We start from the raw sequence: 14,152 nt of genomic DNA, 5'->3' as shown, positions 1-14,152 counted from the left end.
CCAGGCCCGACCCTGACCCTCTTCTCTACTGGAGAGAGTCCTTTCCTCATTGCTCCCCCTGGTCAAGAGGGGCCTGAATGTGGCTCTAATCCAGATGTAATGTGCTCTGCCCCGGAGTGACTTAACCTCTCTGAGCCACTAATGGGAGCATAGCATCTCTGCGATCGCGTCAGTGAAGGAATGTGAAGTGCCTGCAGGTACAGAACTCATTAAAGAGTAATTTCTTTTCCTTCCACCCATCTGTAATCTCGTTACAGAAAACTGGAAAGTGATAAAAGAAGAAGCAGCCCTCCCCTGAACGTAATCACAGCCACCACTGTGACGATTTCCTTCTCGTCTTTCCCTGCTGCACATATTGTTTAGTCGTTAAATCATGGGTTGTGCCCGCATTTGCATCTTCCTGTTCCACCTTGGATGGTGCCTGCAGTGTCTTTGCCGTCCTTTAGAACAGCTGCGTCGTAGTCCCTCCAGGGAATGGGGATGGAGCACACGGTGTGGCGTGCTGTTTGCTTCCTGGTCACACTGCACAGTGGCCTGGGAGCCCTGAGGGTGGAGGCCAGTGGTCTGACTTGGACTGTCCCCCCCACACACACCCCCACCCCATGGGCTGTTCCAGAGAGAGGAGGTGCCACTCCATGAATGTCTGATTGATGACAGAGCCATGCCCCTGTACTCCACGTGGGCGTGAAAGGCTGCAGCTGGGCTTGGCGGTGCCCTCCCTCCTCTGGCACCAGCTGCCTTTGCAGACACCCAGGCTAGGGGAGAGCTGGCAGAGGCAGAGAAACCCTGTGAGAGGGGAAGGGAGATGTCTGCCACCCAGAGCTGCTTTGTCCCTGCTCATAACAAGAGTCTCTGGAGAGGAGGGGTGGTGGGAGCCGCAGGGCAGGGCCCCTCAGGCTGCCTCCTCCACCCCCTAGAACTGGCCATCTGCTCTCTGAGGTGCTGGCGGTGCTGTCCCCATCAGAGGCTGGGACCCTGTGTGAGGGGCAGGGGCCCTGAAAGACGAGCCTGAGGAGATGAGCCTGGTTGGGGATGGCGACAGTAAAAAGCTGGAATCTGTTTTGGGAATCGGGGCCGTGGCTGCTTCCCAAAGCATGAGCTCAGCTTCCTGGCAGAGGGTCTAGCCAAGGGCTGGGCCTGGACGGATGCCCCTGCCCCCTGCCCCGTGAGATGGAGGGCCTGTGTCGGTCCCAGGAGCTGTGACACACAGAGCAGCAGAACCAGGGGGCCGTTGTAGGGGGTCTCTCACACTAGCAGGTGGCCCGAGTAGGTGTGCAGGAGGGTGTCTGGGACATACCTGTGGGCAAAGGCCTGAGTGAGGCAGCAAGGTCCAGAGCATCCCAGCTGGACAGGATGGAGCACTTGGAGGCTGCTCTGATCAGGAGGTCAGGGAGGGTCTTGCTCAGGAGGTGACATGGGTACAAAGATCTGAGTGACAGGAGCCAGCCCGGCTGAGGTTAGGGGAAGAACATCAAGGCAGAGGGAATAGTGGTTGCAAAGGCCCTGAGGTTTGAGATGTCGGAGAACCAGAGAGCAGTGTGAGTGGGCAAGGAGGGCGGTCACTCAAGTCCAGGGCATGAGACAGGGCCCCAGAAGGAAGTTGGGGAGCTGTGCCTGGGGCCACCTGGGGGTTTGGAATCTATCCTGGGCCTGAAGGAGAAGGGGGTTCAGGCCTCTAGGCTGGCGGCCCAAGACTGCTGCTGGCATACGCTCTCCCTTTGGGTCAGGAGCAGCCTGTAGTGGTCGGCAGGGTGGGGGCTGCGGCACACTGTGAACAGGGACCCTTAGCCCTTCCATGGGGTTCCCTCCTGAGCCCCAGGTCAGGGCAGACCAGGCCAGGCGTCCCATTTGCTCCAATAGGAAGGGCTGACAGCAGTGGCCTGGGGCGAACTCTGGGCTGAGTGAAGGGACAGACCACAGCCACTGTCGCCCTCCCCTCTGCCCTTGCTCCGAGGGGGCAGGCAGGCCTTGAAGGACCTTTCCCATTCCTCACAGAGTGGTCCAGCCCCAGAGGTGTCCTCTCCAGGAGGGACAAAATTTGACACTTGCTATGTCACAAGCAGGCTCTGCAGCAGTCATCATTCACATTTCTCATTAACAACCCAGTGAGATAACTGCTCTTCTCTCCATTTTAAAGATGAGAAAACTGAGGCTTGGAGCTCTCAGCTAAGTTGCCCAGAGTTACAGGGCCAGAGAGCGATGGGGCTGGAGTTGAGACTCAGGCTAGGCTGGGTCTAAAGTTGGCTCAAGCCACTGGCATCTGGTGGGGTGGCTGGTGCCCCAAGTTCAGTCCCAGTTCTACATACTCAGCTCAGACCCCGGACAGGTGGGCAGGGTGGGAGGAGTGGGCTGTTCTCATTAAGCTGGTCACAGCTGTCCCTAATGTGCCTGTGGCCATTCCTCATGCTGCGGACCCAGGACACAGGAGGTCCAGGAAGAGTGCGTGTATTTCCCCTCAGATAGGGAGCGGGCTACTCGGGGTGGGGTTCACCGCTATATCTTGATCCCCACAAAGGGTCCACCTGGGGCTGGTCCCAGAGCTTTTAGTTCTGGCTTACTGAGTTGGGCCTGGATACCCCTGCACTTCCTGGGTGTTCCAGTCATGGCAGCCAGCCTGCCCTGCCCCAACGGGGCCCCAGAACTGGCCTCTAGTCTTAGACACTGACCCCACCCCCACCCCACCCTAAAGGGTTGTCTTTCACCTTGGTACCCCTGCTCCCTGGGAGGGCAGGAGGCATCATCCCCGTTGTAAGTGACTTGTCCCAGATGCTGTGCAAACCTGGGCAGAACTAGGGCCGCCAGTCCTGCAGAGCCAGACCAGCAGGCACAGCCCCAGCAGCACTCACTCCCTTCAAGGTCAACCTCTCTGGCTCTCCCCAACCACATCCTAAACTTTTTAATGGCCTCAGGATGGGGAAAGCCAAGCTGAGCATTTTTGTGGCTGGGCTGTGGAGGGAGGGGCATCGAAGCCTCCTAATGCTCCTGACGTCACTGGTATTGATCCAGGGGGCGGAGCCCAGCTGCCGGCACTGCCTGCCCGGTGTATGGGTGTGTGGCGGCAGCAGGGCTCCTCCATGGGGGGCTGGCTCTGCTCCTTCCAGGGTAAGCCGCCCACTGCTTTCTTCCCTGGGTCCCTGGCTGAGCCTGCTGGGAGGTGGCTTTACCCTCCTGATTTGGGGGGAGAGGGAATGGCAGGGGGCTTCTGAGCTCCATTTGGCTCTAGAAGGATGATGAGCAATCCCTGGGACTGAGGCCCACCCCTTAGTGGCTGAGAGCTGTCCCTTCTCCAGGGATGGGTGGTTGGAGGCAGTGCAGCAGGGGCATGCAGGGCCTGTGGTAGCCAGAAGGGATGGGCCCTACCTTGATCAGGGTGCGCTGGGATGGATGGACTCGGCTCTCCCTGAAGGCCATATTGGACTGACCTCAGGGTGAACTGGGCTGGGGGCTCCTGGTGGCAAAGCCAGGCTCCCGTAAGGAATGCATGGAGACCTGTCCCTTCTTCGTGCCCTATGCCTTGAGCACCAGCTGGTGAGGAGGGGGAGCTTAGGGCAGAGAGCCTCTCAGGGACTGTGGGCATTTATGTATGTTGCTTTGGGGCCACCAGGGAGGGGAGTTCAGCGTCACAGCCAGCCTGCATTTCAGTCCTGTGGCTCCGAGGATGGGAGAGGAGTTGGTATGGGCCCCATCTCCCAGCGCTTGGGTTCTGGGTGGGGTGCAGATGCGTATCCTGGAAGGCAGACTGTGCAGAACCAAGGAAGAATGGAGCCCTGGCGGGTGGCTGCCGATGAGGGCTGTTGGAGCTGGTCTGATGGGCAGCAGGGTTTCCTTAGGGAAGTGACAGAGGGAAATGCTGTACTTCAAGGCCAGGGCGGCCATGTCCGGCCTGGGGCAGCCCTAGTTTACACCTGTGGTCTTGGCATGATGCTGTCTTAATAACACCTCCTTTCTCTCCAAGGTGCCTGGTTTTGGCTGATGAATCGTGTGGTTACCTTATTTATAGCCCTTCCTAAGTGGCCACAGTGCACTTTAAAGGCTCTGAAAAGTCCTGCAGCAACATAACCCTAGCTTTGTTTAAGCCACTGGTTCTCAAGCTTGCTTGCAATTTGAGATTAAGTTTTATTTTTCACTGTACTCGTCAACACCCTGTGGAACTATTTTCTGTGGGACATTTAGGAAACGGACCAGCTCCTGGAGGGACCGGATCCTAGCATAGGCGCGCTTGGTTCCCTCTGGCCTCTCACGGCCTGGGCAGACTTCACAGCACAGCTGTCCCTGTGGGTTCCTGCAAAGCCCCTGCTTGTGTTTTTTCAAATGGATTCTTTTTTGTCCTGTCTCTGTGTTCCCATTCTCCCAGCCCCAGGCATTTGTGCCTCAGTGCTGTGTGTTGGGACACCCTGAAACCTTGCTTTCTCATCAAGCATCACATCAGAAATATTTCCTTGCGAGAATAATTTTTAAGGGTGGCTTGATAATTTACATCACTGTTCCCCTCTTTTGGGGCACTTAGATTCAGGTTTTGTTTTTTGTTGGCTTTGTGAATGACAAGACAGTGGGTTAGTTTTTTCTTTCTAAATTATTTCATTGGGAAATGGGGCAAAGATTACCTTCCTTATTTTAGTTTTTCTTCTTGAAAACATTGTACTTCATTGTTATTATATTTCATTATAAAAGTACATTAAAAAAGCAAAAAGGTAACATAAAAAGTGATCTGTATCTAAAGATTTCAAATGGACGGGGTGGAGGGATGATGGTGTGATTAGGTTTGCCTTGCAGAGGGCTCACTCTGAAGGCTTTGGAGGAGGGCCTGGAACAAAGGTGGGTGACTAGAGTCTGGGAGACCATTTTGGAGGTTGCTGTGCTGAGCAAGGTGTGAAATTTCAAGGGCCTAAACTTGGGAGGGGTCTTTGAGACCCCAGACAGAAATGTGGATTTAGGAGTTATTTCTTCTGTGGAATTGCTGGATCTTGATGGGTAACTAGGTTGTTGGGGTAGGAGGAGAAGGAGCAATGAAGGTCTGGGCCTGAGTAAAGGAATGGGTAGGGGGCACTTCCGAGATGGGGAGGACAGAGGAAGAGCTCTTAGAGGAGGTGGGGGGAAGGGGTCCTTTGGTTCAGGACATCGAGTGTGAGATTCTGGGGGACATCCTGGAGGAGGCAGCTGCTAGGTGGGCAGGTCTGGTATCCAAGGAAGGAATCTGAGCTGGAGAGTGCAGTTAGGGCCCAACTTCATTCTATATCTTCCGGTGTCATTTAGATCTTTTACAAGGAGGATTTATCAGTGTCTTTTAAAAAGCAGAAGTATGTCAGTATACAGGCAGTAGCTGAAGCTTCCGGAGAGGGTAAGGTTATGTGGGGAGCACAGTCACAGTGTAGGTCAGGGTTCCCCAGGCACTGACCGGAGAAGGAGGCCATTTCTCCTGCCTCTCCCCTCTCCCCCCGTGCCCTCTGAGTGGAGACTGTCAGGGACTTGGTGCTTCTCTGTATCCTCCTCCAATCTCTCATTTGTGGGGTATGTAGAGAACGTATACGTGTCTTGGATCAGCCACCCATCCAGGGTGTGGGCTGGGCTGGAACTGGTGGTGTGGTAGTGCCAACCCATGCCAGCTCACAAGGACCAGTTGTGAAATTTCAGGAATTTTGCCAGTCAGATGTTAATCACAGCCATTATTCTTTTTAAAGCAGATTGTGTAAATTTACAATTAAGTAAATTCTATTAAAAAACAAAGGTAATATGTTCAAAACTCATGACTTCTGGTAGTACTTCTGGTAGTGTTTGCACCCTCATACTGCTATTATTTTACTCATGGTAAGATTTATAATATCTGTGTTTTTGAGATTATTTATTCTATGGTGGAAATACTGTATCATTTCTTCCAACACCATGTTCAGTGATATCATGCTGGTAGTTTGAAATTGGCCAGGGTGGGAAAATTTACACCATGGAAATTGGCAAATGCTACATACAGATCAGAGTTATTTATTTATTTTCTCCCAGAGAGCTAGTTGTTCAGCCTTTACCAGCAACTACTGGCTGGAATGTAGGTGGGAGGAGGAATGGACAGGGGCTGCCCTGTTGGGAAGGACCACCAGGGTGGAAGAGGCAGAGAGGCCCCCAGTCCTGTCACAGAAACAGGGAGTTTTCCGAGAGGGTGGGCAGCAGGGACAGCAACCACAGGTCCGGGAAGGGGCACTGTCAGCCTCCCTCCAGCAGTGTCCATGGGGAGGGGTCGGGAGCTGAGGGTCAGAGAGGGCCTGGGAAGCAGAATCTCCTCAGCGGATGGAGCCACTTCCTGCGATGGTGCCGGATGGGAAATACCCACCTCTCCAAGTGCAGGAGACCAAGTCATATCTATATATGGCCTTGCTTGTGCTTTCAACTATGCAGTACATATGCATGTACATATAAGGCCTAGAGAAACACACACCAAGACGTTAACCGTGTTATGTCTGTATGATAGGACTATGGGTGCTTTAATTTTTTAAAAAATCGCTAACCTATGTTTTCTAATTTTCTTCCGTGGCATTAGAAAGACCTCTGTGATAAACATTTAAATAGAAAGGAAAGCTTGATTGCTGGGAAGGCAAGTGGAGGACAACAGGAGGAGAAGCTGCTGTTTCATGGGCCGGGGTGTTGATGCCACAGTGGGCTCTGTTGGAGAGCCAGTCGGGGGAGAGAGGAGAGATGGGGAGGCAGCTCCCAGGAAGACCAAACGGGAATAGAAGTTTGCTTTTGAAGAGAGAAGAGAGCTCTTAGCTTTCCTCTGGGATAGCGGTTTTAACCAGGGTTTTGCAGCACATTGGTGTGCCATGCAAAGTTTTAATACATACTGTACCTGGCTCTGAAGTCAGGGGCACTGACCTCTTGACCCTCAGCGGCTGAGATGGGCAGGTGTGGAAAGGACCTGTCCCTGCCTCCCCAGGCAGGTGGGACTTCAGTCCTTGTGGAAAGAGGGGAGGATGTCTTCTCACCTGCGCCTCCACCCACTGTGGGCCAGGCCACCAGCTGCTGTCACTCCACACCGTGTCCATTAGCCCTTTCCATCCAAGTTCTACTTTGAACTTGAAACCAGCAAGAAATGTCCTCATGCCCGCGTCTAGGAAAGGATCAGCTGCTCCTGTGAGCTTTGTCTGTCGCTGCCTCGGGGGTTTGCTGAGAGACCCCTGCTGCTCTGTGCAGGAACCTGGAGGGAGCAGGGCCCAGATCCTGGCTTCAGGGAGCTTCCAGGGCGCGCCTCAGCGCCTCAGCGCCTCAGCGCCGCGAGGGGGCGGCCAGGTCCGAGAGCTGGAGTACTCATAGCAGCTCCTCCAGGAGAGACGGGGTCCATAGAATGTCAGTGCTGGCCGGGTCCCTGGCTATTCTGACCCAGTTCTTAGTTGTCCCACGGGGAAACTGAGGCCCAGGTAAGAGAAGGGGCTTGGCCAGGCCTAGCCAGCATGTTACAGTGGCTCCCTGGAGGGAAGGGGACTCTGAAAGGGTTTTGTTTTTTAAAATTATGTTTTATTTTATTTGTTTGCTTGTTTGTTTGTTTTAGTGAGTTTTAAAAAGCACTTATTGGGGTGACATTGGTTCATAAAACCATACAGGTTTCAGGTGTACAACTCAACATAACATCACCTGCACTCTGCATTGTGTGCCCATCGCCCCAAGCAAAGTCTCTTTCTGTCCCCTTTCTCCCCCTTTGCCCACCTACCCTCCCCACCCCGCTTCCTTCTGGCTATCACCACACTGTTGTCTGTATATATATACATATTTTTAAAAAATTTTTTTCTTAATCCCTTCGCCTTTTATCCAGCCCTCTAAGCCCCCTCCCCTCTGACAGCTGTCAGTCTCTTCCATGCATCCATGCTTCCGTTTCTATTTTGTTCGTCGTTTTATTTTGTTCATTAGATCCCATATAAAAGTGAGACTATGTGATACTTGTCTTCCTCTGGCTGGCTTATTTCACTTAGCACAATGCTCTCCAGGTCCCTCCATGCTGTTGCAAAAGGTAAGAGTTCCTTCTTTTTTGGCCCTGCAAGGGTTTTCCATGCCTCCCCATGTTCAGGCTGCTGAGCGCTCCCCAGTGTGAGAGGGGGATTTGATGAGGGTTTGCCAAAGAGGAAAAATGGAGCGAAATGCCAGAGTGCGGTTGCCCCAGGGTTTGACCTGGATTTTAGCAGCTGTTGAAACAACTGGTCCCTGGGCCTGTGGCCCCTGGAAGGGGCAGGTGGGGAAGAAATATTACCTGAGGGTCTGCCTGAGCCGGGACAGCTGGGCGGGAAGACAGCTGAGTAGGCAGCCTTTTGCCAAGAATAGCCGGGTTCCCTGCGACCTGGGACTCTCCTCTGAAAGCAAAGGATAGGCAGAGAAGGCTCGTACCTGGACCACCGTTCAGTTCCGGTAACAGACATCAACATCACGCAGGCCCTTGGCACAGGGAAGTGTTGTAGAAATGGATACGGAGATGACACTGACACCTGCTAGGCATGTGTGCCTCCTGGGGCCTCATTAAGAGGGAGGGCTCTGGGCCAGACCAGCAGGGCCCAACTCCTGCCTAGATAACAGGGGACAAGTCCCATAGCCTCTGTTTCCTCTCTGCAAGATAATGCAGCATATTAAAAGCCTATTGGGGCATGCACTAGGCACTTCATAAATGCTAGTTGCTGCTTTAATGGTGATCACATCGACACCTCATTGTTGATGGGCCCACCGGTCCCTTGGGCAGTGTTAGAAGCGGATGGGGGCTTCTTTCCCTTCTGCCTGCTTTTCAGAGCAGCTTTGCCTAAGGGAGGTGCCTGTCTGACCTAGGTCCCAGCAGAAGCTCTTTGTGGTACAGGATTGCCCTAAATCCTAAATCAAGATTGAGGACTCTCAGGAGCTCGGCCCAGGCACAAGGAACCAGCAGGATGGGGTCTGTGTCAGCTGACTTGCACTCGGTGTTTTATGTCAATTTCAAAGGGAGAAATTCGGACTCTCCTCCCCCCCCCCCTTATTTTACTCAAGGCTGGAGCCACTTGCCCAAGATCACCAGAACCTGCCTGGAAGCCCTTCTTCTGTCTCCTGGGCCTTTTGTGATTTTTAATTTTTTTCTAGCCCCTTAGTTTTTGTATAAGTCATTCTCATGAAATAACAAAAGCCAGCACTCTTGGGGACACGTATGGACCAGGCAGGCACTGTCCCTATCGTCACACAACAGCCCAGAAGAGAGGTGCAGGTGAGCGCCACAGGTGGGGCGGGGGAAGCTGGGTTCCAGAGCAGGACTGCTGGGCTCCAGGACCTGCCCCCTCAGTCACTGTGACCTCGGCTTCCTGGGATCTCGGTGGTGGAAGAGAGCCTTGGGCCCCAAACCAGGGTCCCACTCAGGCACCTCATCTCCACAAGAAATGGAGGGGGACATCCTTACATACGAAGAAGTAAGAGATGAGATTGTTTCCTGATTGTAGGGAACTCTAGGGTTTAGCCAGATTCTGGGAAATAGGTCCATTCAGGGGAGTCCACGGTTTGGGGTGATGGTAGTTTGGGGCTGGGTATTGTGGGCATTGTATGTACGTTTTTTAGATGATTTGCAAGTGCCCTGCACCAGGAGCCAGCGGCCTTTGGCCAGGGCTTGACTCTCCTGCCTACTGCTTGGGAGCTGAGATGAAGCACCTGCCGTCTCTGGGCCCGTGTCCTCAGCTGTAAAACTGGGACAGCAGAATCCCTTCGCAGGGTTAACTGTGAGGGCTGGGCGGCTGCCACATGCCAGCCTCCATGCACAGAGCATCCGTCAGTGGGTCTGATGACTGCGGTTGTTGATCAAATTCAGCATTAAAGCTCGTTGATCTCCCGGAGCCCAGCTCCCAGGTGAGAGGTGGTCCCTTCCCGCCTGTCAGGACCCTGTCCTGGCTGCTCGGGCCTGGGTGCCATGTGCTTTCCCACCACCGCTGCCAGTGCCAGAGGGAGACCTGCTTGCTTGGCCTCGTGTGTTGGGCCTGCCTTGGAATTGCGTGGCTTCCTCGTCCCGGAAGCTCTGTCTTTAAGGTTTGGTTTCCAGCCTGAGACAGCATCCAGCCAGGCCGGGGCCCCGGGGCCCTTGGCCTTGGATGAAAGGAGGACTCAGGTTGGAGCTGCTGCCCCGGGCCCTCTCCACTGGCTGCCCATGGAAACATCAGGGTCAGAAACACCTGCTTGCCCCTGTCTCCGTCTGTGTTTCACAAGCCCATCGCCTCTGGAATAGAGAAGGATGAGCTCTCCTCTGCTTGATGCGTGGTCCGGCAGGAAGGAGGGGCAGCCTCGGAACCTTGAGGTGCAAACAGGAAGGCTTTCTGAGCTCCCACCTTCCCAGGAGCCTAGGACCCAGGAGCCACACACACTCAGAGCACGGTGGGGCCAGCTCTGCTTTGTCCTTTCCTGAGTGACCTTGAGCAAGTTGCTTCCCTTCTCTACCTCCTGGGAGGTAGGCCCCTCCCAGAGTTTGAGTCCCATTTCTGCTGTGTGGCCTTGGGCGAGGCCTTTGCCTCTCTCAGCCTCAGGGTCCTCCTTCCCACAAGGAGGACTGGGTTAGGGGGCCCAGTTCAGGCCAGAGAACCCTACGGTCAGTCCTAGGAATGAGGTTACACACTTGCTTCCTCCTCCCGCCTTCCTCCCTCCCACTTGTTCTGGTCTGCACAGCCCTGAGGCTCAGACTTGGGAAGGAGGACGAGAGGGGAGGTTTAGAGGTGGAGTAAGATATTTTTCCTGGCTCTTTCTTTGCCCCAAAATGACTGTGGCTATGGCCAGCTGTCAAGGAATAGTCTTTTGCTGGGGCACAAGGTCCATGAAGAATGAGACCTGCCCAAGCTCACACTGCCAACCACACCTGCCTCAGTTTCCCCATCAGGTAACCAGCACTGGCACCTTCCAGCTCTCACTCAGCCCTAACCATTGCCTCTCTCCTCACTCTCCAGGCTCCCCACTGCACAAGCAGGCCTCGGCACCCTCTGTGGCTGTGCCTGCTGCCTCTGAGAAGCCTGGCCCGAAGGCAGCCGAGGTGGGCGATGACTTCGTGGGGGACTTTGAGGTCGGCGAGCGGGTATGGGTGAATGGCGTGAAGCCAGGTGTGGTGCAGTACCTGGGCGAGACACAGTTTGCACCCGGCCAGTGGGCCGGCGTGGTGCTGGACGAGCCCGTGGGCAAGAACGACGGCGCTGTGGGCGGCGTGCGCTACTTTGAGTGCCCGGCCCTGCAGGGCATCTTCACGCGGCCCTCCAAGCTCACCCGGCAGCCCACGGCTGAGGGCTCGGGCAGCGACACCCACTCGGTGGAGTCGCTGACCGCCCAGAACCTGTCGCTGCACTCGGGCACGGCCACACCCCCGCTGACCAGCCGCGTCATCCCGCTTCGGGAGAGTGTCCTCAACAGCTCCGTCAAGACAGGCAACGAGTCGGGCTCCAACCTCTCGGACAGTGGCTCCGTGAAGCGGGGTGACAAGGACCTGCGCTTGGGAGACCGTGTGCTGGTGAGTTCCTTCCCCCCACTGCTGCAACCCACTAGGCAAACTGGAACCAGGGGGCTGACAGGGGTGGGGTCCCGGCTGGGTCACCCACTCCTTGTTAGAACCACACAGAGGGACCAGGGAGACAGGTTAAGTGGGCTCTGCAGACTGTCGCTGCGTGACCCTGGGCAGGTGTCTTAACCTTTCTGGGCCTCAGTCTTCCCATCTATAAAATGGGAATTTTAATAGTACCTTCCTCATAAGTTGAAATGCATTAATATGTATAATGCCTTTAGATGGTGCCTCTACTTAGTAAGTGCCCCATAATGTTATTATCTATTATTGATGATATCCATTGATCTGGGCCACCATCATGGATGTGCCAGGCCTATACTGAAATGGCCAGGGACTAGAGTGCTCAAGACCCCTGGCCCAGGGTTGGTTCAGACACCTAATTAACCATAATGGAGAGTAATTAATCACTGTTGCTGTGGAGGAGAGAATTGGGTCACAAGAGCCCACGGGCTCTCTAGGCAAGTCTGCCTGCCAGGGTCCCTCTTCTCCAGTACTCCCGCTATTGGGGCAGGAGTAAGAGGGCGCAGTTGCCCTCAAGCCCTTCAGCGTCTGGATTCATCCTGTAGTATGAATGTGGGAGTGTTTTCCTGGCACCTGCTGTGAGCCAGACCTAGGCTGGGGGTGGCAAGGCACACAGGACAGGGCCAAGACCTGCTGTGCCAAATCCAGGGCCCAGGTGGCTCCGGGCTGACCCTGTCCTTCAAGAACCATGGTTTTGGGTAGGTGAGAATAACACCACGCGAGGAGGCTGGCTCGGCGTCTTCTGCTTCTCCCAAGCAAACAGCATCTGGTCCAACCTTAAGCATCGCTGCAATGACACCATCCCAGAGGACTTCCAAGAGTTCCAAACCCAAAATTGCAATCGCCTGGATACGTAAACCCAAGGAGCAATTCATAACTGCTTTTACAAACACTAAAGCCATATATTTTTTAACTTCCTACAACTTTCTTTATATATACTGTGGCTTTCTTTTACCAGCCCAAATATATCAAACTTTTTATATGAATGTAGCAATAAAGAAGAGATAATTTCTAAAAAAAAAAAATACCTGAAGGGTGTCAGGCAGGCCTGGGGTCTGAGGAGCCAAGGAAAGGTATCAGTTGGTGGAGAGAGCGGTTCCTGGGCTCAGGTCAGGTGGGGGCGCGTGGAGGGGTTTCCCACCTCAGGGTGGGGAGCACATGGCCGGAGCTCTCAGGCTGAGCGGGGAAGGGTTTGGCGGGCTCTGGAGTCCCAATGTGGGGATCCCAACAAGTTATCACCTGGGATCCTCCCTCCCCACTCCAGAGTCCTCGCACAGGGCCATGGCTTCTCTGGAGGCTTCTGGGAAGCGCATTTGGGTTGCGGGGGACGAGAGGAAATGTTTATACCCATTTCCCCATTGAAACCTCAAGCCTTCATCAGAGCTGGCAGCAGTAGCAGCAGACGCCCCATTGACTTCCCAGCCACAAGTGGGCTGAGTCCTCTCTTTGAGACACACTTTCTGGGGGGTGTGCCCCATGCCGGGCATCTGACCAGCACTTTCTGTACCTTGTCCCTATGGGTCCTCCCCTCTGCCTTACGAGATAGGGGTTATCCCCCCCGTTTTACAGATGAGGAAACTGGGCGCAGCCTGGGAAACAGCCTGCCCCGGACTCACAGCCAGGAGCTGATGGGCCATTCATCCCTTTATTCACTCATTAGCTGTACCTGCCCAGATGCCCTTGGGTTCTGGTGGGGAAGAGGAATCTGAACGAGGGGTTTGTTTCTACCACAAGGATCGGGCCTCACCTGCCCCGCCCCCCCACCCTCGCCTGCAGCTGCCCTTGGGTTAGTCCTCCTGGCTGGTCCAGCACTGCCAGGACCCAGCTGGCTTGCTGACCCTGGACCTTGCTTTTCTCCCCTGGACCTGCTGTGAACACCTGACACCTCTCCTCCGGTCCCTGTCTCACCCTTAAAAAATTACATCCCGGACATGGGTGACTATAGAGGCCTGACCTTACACAATTTGAGGATGAGGGACTCTAGGAAAAACTATATAAAAAACTACTGCTTTTGAAAGTTTTGTAAATCATGTGATTCCCATGAATGCACTGTCAGGGCCTTGGAAGAGGTCAATGCAGGTGAGGGTCCCTGTTGCCTGAGCTGTTAGCTTCACCAACCACAAGCCCGCTTCTCACCTGGGTCAAATGTGTGAGCTGTGTTCATTATTTATGAACATAAGTAATGGTATTTATGCTTATTAAGTTGTGCTGCACTTTAAAGATATCCCTGGATCCTGGTTTCATTTGGGCCTCAACACTACCCCATAAGGTCTATGTACTAGATAAATAATCATGGGCAAGTTATTTATCCTCTCTACCTCAGTTTCTTCTACTGTAAAATGGGGATAATAGTTCATCTGTCTTGCGTGGCTCTGTGTAACCTCTGTGAAGTGTTAGCTATTGTCAGCATTAAAGTCCGTATTGGGCCTGTCCAGTGTGGCTCAGTGGTTGAGTGTTGACCCATAAACCAGGAAGTCATGGTTCGATTCCCAATCAGGGCACATGCTCCGATTGTGGCTCCATCCCCAGTAGAGGGTGTGCAGGAGGCAGCCGATCAACGATTCTCTCTCATCATTGATGTTTCTATTTCTCTCTCCTTCTCCCTTGCTCTCTCTGAAAATCAAT

At 54.1% G+C, this 14,152-nt stretch overlaps 1 protein-coding gene across 1 annotated transcript in view; it reads left to right on the top strand.

Annotated features, from left to right (window-relative positions):
- Positions 1 to 14,152, top strand: part of CLIP2 (CAP-Gly domain containing linker protein 2) — a 68,979-nt gene that overhangs the window by 20,466 nt on the left and 34,361 nt on the right. The window contains exon 3 of the mRNA XM_006773411.2: positions 10,905 to 11,455. Within this exon, the coding sequence (XP_006773474.1) occupies positions 10,905 to 11,455 (551 nt within the window). The remainder of the gene's footprint in view (positions 1 to 10,904; positions 11,456 to 14,152) is intronic.

The sequence above is a fragment of the Myotis davidii genome, unplaced genomic scaffold (assembly GCF_000327345.1).
Source record: "Myotis davidii unplaced genomic scaffold, ASM32734v1 scaffold726, whole genome shotgun sequence".
Taxonomy (NCBI): domain Eukaryota; kingdom Metazoa; phylum Chordata; class Mammalia; order Chiroptera; family Vespertilionidae; genus Myotis; species Myotis davidii.
The sequence above is the reverse complement of the archived record's forward strand: the minus strand, read 5'-3'. Positions and strand labels throughout refer to the sequence as shown.